This window comes from Coregonus clupeaformis, chromosome 10 (assembly GCF_020615455.1).
Source record: "Coregonus clupeaformis isolate EN_2021a chromosome 10, ASM2061545v1, whole genome shotgun sequence".
In the NCBI taxonomy this organism is placed as follows: Eukaryota; Metazoa; Chordata; class Actinopteri; order Salmoniformes; family Salmonidae; genus Coregonus; species Coregonus clupeaformis.
Window position 1 is genome coordinate 2,984,824 of NC_059201.1, and position 7,500 is coordinate 2,992,323.

At 42.2% G+C, this 7,500-nt stretch overlaps 1 protein-coding gene across 1 annotated transcript in view; it reads left to right on the forward strand.

Annotated features, from left to right (window-relative positions):
• The window catches only part of LOC121574711 (semaphorin-3D), a 132,545-nt gene that overhangs the window by 29,989 nt on the left and 95,056 nt on the right, over positions 1-7,500 (forward strand). Inside the window, exon 2 of the mRNA XM_041887262.2 lies at positions 5,719-5,922. Within this exon, the coding sequence (XP_041743196.2) occupies positions 5,793-5,922 (130 nt within the window). The 5' untranslated portion in view covers positions 5,719-5,792. The remainder of the gene's footprint in view (positions 1-5,718; positions 5,923-7,500) is intronic.

The following is a 7,500-nucleotide window of genomic DNA, read 5'->3' on the forward strand; positions in this document are numbered from 1 at the left end:
TAAGTGTATGGTATTTGACCCTGCTACTCATTGTTTGTGTGTGTCTGTGTAACTAACAGCTCCCAAAATAGCTTCTCTCATTGAAAAGGCTTTGTGCTGTATTTCCGTGCTTAGTGAGTTCCCATGGTTAGTTTGTATGGCTGGTTGCTATAGCCTTCTATGGTTAGTTTGTATGGCTGGTTGCTATAGCCTTCTATGGTTAGTTTGTATGGCTGGTTGCTATAGCCTTCTATGGTTAGTTTGTATGGCTGGTTGCTAACATGGTCCTATAGCTGTGGACAATTCATGTGATATGTTACGAATCCAATTACGAATTTGTTGGGCTTGGAAATGAATCTCTGCTGAGAAGGAAACAAAAATAAAAGTATTATTGTTTGCTCATTTAACGCGTGTGTTAGCTTAGAATGATGGAAATGATCCTTATAATATTAATAAAGAGTGATTGTGACCCTTGGACCTGTGCTTTTATACTTTGGTCCCTCGCATGTTTTTGTGTCTGCAGATACTTAAAACCAGGAGGGGGAAAATACCGGAGATTTGAATTACACATTAAAACATTCAAAACAGTTGTTCCCCTTGATTTATAGTGAACAACGGAGACATGGTTTCAATCATCATTAAAGGACTCTTAAGGAGGCTTCTGGCTGCACGCTGTAGGAGTTCTGGGTCCTAGTGGACCTCTCTACAGCCGGTCCTGGTCAGGCCATACTACAGAACAGATCCTGGGCTGTTTGCACAGCACAACGACAGTAGTACTCTCAGTGAGTTCTGGGTCCTAGTGGACCTCTGTACAGCCGGCGATAGTCTGCCCATGATATGGATTCTGTGCTGTAACACAGTAGTAAGCTGGCCTACTCTGAAGTCCCTGTTTGTCACTAGCTGTACAGGACTGAGTAGAGGACAGTTTATACTGTGTGAGGACAGTTCATACTGTGAGAGGACAGTTCATACTGTGAGAGGACAGTTCATACCGTGAGAGGACAGTTCATACTGTGTGAGGACAGTTCATACTGTGTGAGGACAGTTCATACTGTGTGAGGACAGTTCATACCATGAGAGGACAGTTCATACTGTGAGAGGACAGTTCATACCATGAGAGGACAGTTCATACTGTGTGAGGACAGTTCATACCATGAGAGGACAGTTCATACTGTGAGAGGACAGTTCATACCATGAGAGGACAGTTCATACTGTGTGAGGACAGTTCATACCATGAGAGGACAGTTCATACCGTGAGAGGACAGTTCATACTGTGAGAGGACAGTTCATACTGTGTGAGGACAGTTCGAACCGTGAGAGGACAGTTCATACTGTGAGAGGACAGTTCATACTGTGAGAGGACAGTTCATACTGTGTGAGGACAGTTCATACCATGAGAGGACAGTTCATACCGTGAGAGGACAGTTCGTACTGTGTGAGGACAGTTCATACCATGAGAGGACAGTTCATACTGTGAGAGGACAGTTCATACTGTGTGAGGACAGTTCATACCATGAGAGGACAGTTCATACCGTGAGAGGACAGTTCATACTGTGAGAGGACAGTTCATACTGTGTGAGGACAGTTCATACTGTGAGAGGACAGTTTACACCGTGAGAGGACAGTTCATACTGTGTGAGGACAGTTCATACTGTGTGAGGACAGTTCATACCATGAGAGGACAGTTCATACTGTGAGAGGACAGTTCATACTGTGTGAGGACAGTTCATACCAAGAGAGGACAGTTCATAATGTGAGAGGACAGTTCATACTGTGTGAGGACAGTTCATACTGTGTGAGGACAGTTCATACCATGAGAGGACAGTTCATACTGTGAGAGGACAGTTCATACTGTGTGAGGACAGTTCATACCATGAGAGGACAGTTCATACCATGAGAGGACAGTTCATACTGTGAGAGGACAGATCATACTGTGTGAGGACAGTTCATACCATGAAAGGACAGTTCATACTGTGAGAGGACAGTTCATACTGTGTGAGGACAGTTCATAACATGAGAGGACAGTTCATACCGTGAGAGGACAGTTCATACTGTGAGAGGACAGTTCATACTGTGTGAGGACAGTTCATACCATGAGAGGACAGTTCATACTGTGTGAGGACAGTTCATACTGTGAGAGGACAGTTTACACCGTGTGAGGATACTGTGAGAGGACAGTTCATACTGTGAGAGGACAGTTCATACCATGAGAGGACAGTTCATACTGTGAGAGGACAGTTCATACTGTGAGAGGACAGTTCATACCATGAGAGGACAGTTCATACTGTGAGAGGACAGTTCATACCATGAGAGGACAGTTCATACCGTGAGAGGACAGTTCATACCAAGAGAGGACAGTTCATACCAAGAGAGGACAGCATGTGTCCAGTGCTCTGTAGGAATAACACAAACTAATAAACCTGTGGGAAACTGACTAGTGGCATGGTGGGAAGAGGAAGCTCTCAGTGGGAGTAACTTCCAGATGGTAGGCAATGACCGTGTTTGTAGGAAACCCCAGCCCCCCTTTCCTTGGTCGAAGGCAGCATGTCGTCCCTATCAATTAAAAAGGAACACACATACACACACTGGTGGAAAGGGAGATAGAGCATCTTGGTGCTCTAGGCAAGTTCAATCAAATGTTACAAAGTATTTAAAAGAAAAACAATCCTACTTGAACCCAGGTCTGCTGTCCACACCGTTGGCGTGCAGGCCCTCTTAGTCCAGATCAGGCTTCTTTCCAGTGTGTAAACACCAACCAACACTTCATCAAACCATGTCTCCTCTGATGATCTGGCCTCTCAACTGAAGCACTTCCCCTAACACTAGTGACCCAAGTGGGCCTTAGGTTGATGTCAAGGAGATTATCCTTGGAGTACTCAATGCATTGTCTTTCATGGTGGTTGGAAACTGTGTACCTAAAGTAGGTTGTGAAGTGTGCCCTTGGTTTAGATCAAGTGAGCTGGAAAGCTGCCTGGGTCCAGGGTAAAGAGTTCACTTTAGGCTTTATTTAGAAATCAAGGATCCACGTCAGCACTCTGTCTTGTTGAGCCAGATCCTCCTCAGTTTGTTTTAGAGAAAGGAAAGAGACAGAGAGAGGAAAGAGACAGAGAGGAGAGACAGAGAGAGGAAATAGACAGAGAGAGAGGAGAGACAGAGAGAGGAAATAGACAGAGAAAGGAAAGAGACAGAGAGGAACGAGACAGAGAGAGGAAAGGGTTGTCTCTTCCTTGTCTGGTCATAGGCTACCTCTTGTCGGTTCATAACTACGCCTGTCTAGCTGAGTTCTGACCATAACTGTGACCCACCGGCTCGATTCGGTCTTTTGTAGCAACATTTGAAATTGTGTTTTTTACATTGGATAAAAGTAGAGACTCAGAGCTAGAAAATTGTATATCATACACTACAGTTGAGGAACAATGGGAAAGTAATTCTGCTTTGAAAGTTGCTAAACTTGTAAACTGACTTTTTAGAAAATGGCCCTAGAATGTTTTGGTACACCTACTGGAGAGCTCTTCTTTGTCTACACCCATTCAGCGTCGTTCACACCCTCTTAAGCCTTAGCCCCACCCATCTCTTTAAGGATTGACATGTGAGGCCATGTGCTAAACAGAGTGAGTAAGGTAGTGTAGTAAACAACCAAAGATTTCAAGACTAAAAGTGGTGAAAGTAGTAGCCTACAATAAGGAGAAACTCCAGTTTGACTTTGAAAGTGTCCAGATAAAAATATTGAATAAATAGTTTATAATTATTAGATGCTTACACAGACACACTTGTCTAAATTGATGGGTCATGTGAAAGAAATGCTATAACCACCCCCAGCCACAGCTAAGTGGATGGGTCACTATTTTCTAGACATGTACACATGTTCATGAAATACAATAGACATGTAGCTAGCTAGCTATCTGACCATAATCCCAACCCATAGCTACAGTACAAATGGATTGTCATAGCTAGCCAACATGAATCAAATGCTGTAGTATGAATCTGCAGGTACAGTAGCTAAAGCTAACCAGCTATGTTCAATGTTATCTAGCTAGCTAACATCAGGCTATAACTAGCAATGCAAATGGTTTTATGAGATATGCATAATCAGTGGTTTAAAGTACTTAAGTAAAAATACTTGAAAGTACTACTTAAGTCGTTTTTTGGGGTATCTGTACTTTACTATTTATATTTTTGATTACTTTTACTTTTACTTCACTACATTCCTAAAGAAAATTATGTACTTTTTACTCCATTCATTTTCCCTGACACCCAAAAGTCCTCGTTACACTGAATGCTTAGCAGGACAGAAAATGGTCCAAATCGCACACATATCAAGAGAACGTTCCTGGTCATCCCTACTGCCTCTGATCTGGCGGACTCACTAAACACAAATCCTTTGTTTTTAAATGTCTAAGTGTTGGAGTGTGACCCTGGCTATCCATAAATAAATAAAAAACAAGAAAATGTTGCCGTCTGGTTTGCTTAATATAAGGAATTTTTAATTATTCGTACTTTTACTTTTACTTTTGATACTTAAGTATATTTTAGCAACTACATTTCGTTTTGATACTTAAGTATATTTAAAAACCAAATACATATAGACTTTTACTCAAGTAGTAGTTTACTGGGTGACTTTCACTTTTACTTGAGACATTTTCTATTAAGGTATCTTTACTTTTAGTCAAGTATGAGAATTGAGTACTTTTTCCACCACTGCAAATAATATTACTACACAGATTATGTACGTAACGTTAGCTAGCGAGCCAGCAAGCTAACATTCGCTAGCTAGCGAACAGTATGCTTTAACTTGCAATGAAAACGACTTTTTGACAAAATTAGAAACGTATAACATCCGAAGATGTAGCTAGACTCTTACCCGTATACATGGATGAAGGCTTCACGGCAGCGTCTCTTTTCCGTTTTGTTTGTAGCAAGCTACAGCTTGTTTGGCCTGTTGTTGTGTCAAGTCACTCCGGTTCCCACTGACCGTGTGAAGAAAGTAGTCTATCAGCTTTAAGGGCCCTATAGTTGTAGACTACAGCTTTAAGGGCTCTATAGTTAAAGACTACAGCTTTAAGGGCCCTATAGTTAAATACTACCGCTTTAAGGGCCCTATAGTTGTAGACTACAGCTTTAAGGGCCCTATAGTTAAAGACTACAGCTTTAAGGGCCCTATAGTTAAAGACTGCAGCTTTAAGGGCCCTATAGTTGTAGACTACAGCTTTAAGGGCCCTATAGTTGTAGACTACAGCTTTAAGGGCCCTATAGTTGTAGACTACAGCTTTAAGGGCCCTATAGTTGTAGACTACAGCTTTAAGGGCCCTATAGTTGTAGACTACAGCTTTAAGGGCCCTATAGTTCAAGACTACAGCTTTAAGGGCCCTATAGTTCAAGACTACAGCTTTAAGGGCCCTATAGTTATAGACTACAGCTTTAAGGGCCCTATAGTTGTAGACTACAGCTTTAAGGGCCCTATAGTTGTAGACTACAGCTTTAAGGGCCCTATAGTTGTAGACTACAGCTTTAAGGGCCCTATAGTTGTAGACTACAGCTTTAAGGGCCCTATAGTTGTAGACTACAACTTTAAGGGCCCTATAGTTGTAGACTACAGCTTTAAGGGCCCTATAGTTAAAGACTACAGCTTTAAGGGCCCTATAGTTAAAGACCACAGCTTTAAGGGCCCTATAATAATAGACTACAGGAAAAAGCCCTACTTGGACTCATTTGAAAGTGCGTTTTTTTTTTCCATGACAGCTTGCCAACGTTAGAAACTGCTGAGACGATCCACTGGGTTGATGTGACAGAGACGACCACCTGTTCTCACTAGAATGATGAAGACGAGGATCCTGGGGCCAGTGAGGTCCTGTGTTCCACTGGGTGTGTTCCTCCAACTGCTGCTGCTGTTATCAGACACCACCTGGAGCCTGAGTGGACCGCGCCTGCAGCTCTCACACACAGGTTAGCATCTCATATCTGCCCCTTTTAACAGCTCTCACACGCAGGTTAGCATCTCATATCTGCCCCTTTTAACAGCTCTCACACACAGGTTAGCATCTCATATCTGCCCCTTTTTCAACTCTGAGCAACTCTGGTCCTTGAGGACTTGGGGAGCTCTGTTCCTCGACACTGCAGCACTGCTGGTGTTCATTATTTATTTATAGTTAGGGAATAGGGACTTGGTACAGAATTATTTATGTAATGCCTAATTTCGTTTAGACAGAGTTGTGGTAATGTCATTGGGGAAAAGGATGTACAATGCAGTTGGGGAGGAAGGGGTAAGCGGGAGTTTTTTTTTAATACGATATTGTAAAAAATCTGTGAAGTAACGTCTGCAGTTCTCTGCACAGCGAGCAACAGTCCTGTTTTCCAAATGCTGTCACCATGACGATCCCCAACACAAATAATTAAATGACCCTGTCTTTATTAGCAGGAGAGGAAATGATAAACTTTATTGTAGCCGATGGGGGGAAATTATCTTGAAAATTGTGTTTATTTTTATTTTTTATTAAGTAATACGTTTGCATCCATGGCGGTGTTGTTGTTGTTGTTGTTGTTGTTGTTGTTGGTGTTGTTGTTGTTGTTGTCTCACTGTACTGCAGTTACAGTGTCAGCCAGGCTCTCTCCAGGTTTAATAGCCCAGATCCTCAGACAGACAGGAGCAGAACGGGGAGAACAGAGGAAACTACTGACCCATTGTTCTAGTGGAGGAAGGAAAGAGGGGACGTAGTCTGTTCAGTAGCTCACAGGATTTCTACTGTGGGGCCAGGAGATTTAGTAGGTTGTGTGTTTAACAATAGGCACGTTCATGTTAATATCTACGTATTCACAATCTACTACGTAGAGCAGGGCTCTTCAATTGGCGGCCATATTTGACCCATGAGTGATTTTATATTTTAAAAAAAGAAGAAAAAAAAAAGATTTTCCGCTGTTGGATGAAAAACACTCTAAAATAATAATAATAATGATAATAATATGCAATTTTAGCAGACGCTTTTATCCAAAGCGACTTACAGTCATGTGTGCATACATTGTTGCGTATGGGTGGTCCCGGGGACTAGGCAATCAGCTCAAAGTCATTTTAATTTAGGAAATATGTTCCCAAGTATTCCGACGTACAAACAGATAAATATACTGTATATTGTATCCCAACGTAATCAAGGTTTGAAATGATTGTCTAATACTGTATCTGTTTGGGCTTCTTGCGGCCAATCTGCAGTCTACTAATTATTTGTAATTATGTTCCGGGCCCCACGACCATCCGCTCAAGAAATAAAACGGCCCGCGGCTGAATGTAGTTGGGGACCCCTGACGTAGAGACTTAAACTATGGCCCTGAGTTTTCCTGGACGGGTCATGCAGTCATTAAGATAGCTAAATCATGATGTACTTTTACTACATAGTTTCATGTCCATCTGTCAAGCTGTGTGGTATAATCTCTCCCTGGAGGGACAGAAAAGTATTAGTATGATACCTGCTAGGAAAACAAGTTCCTCCTCTCTCCTCTCTCCTCTCTAATCAGCAACATCTGTGTGTCTAA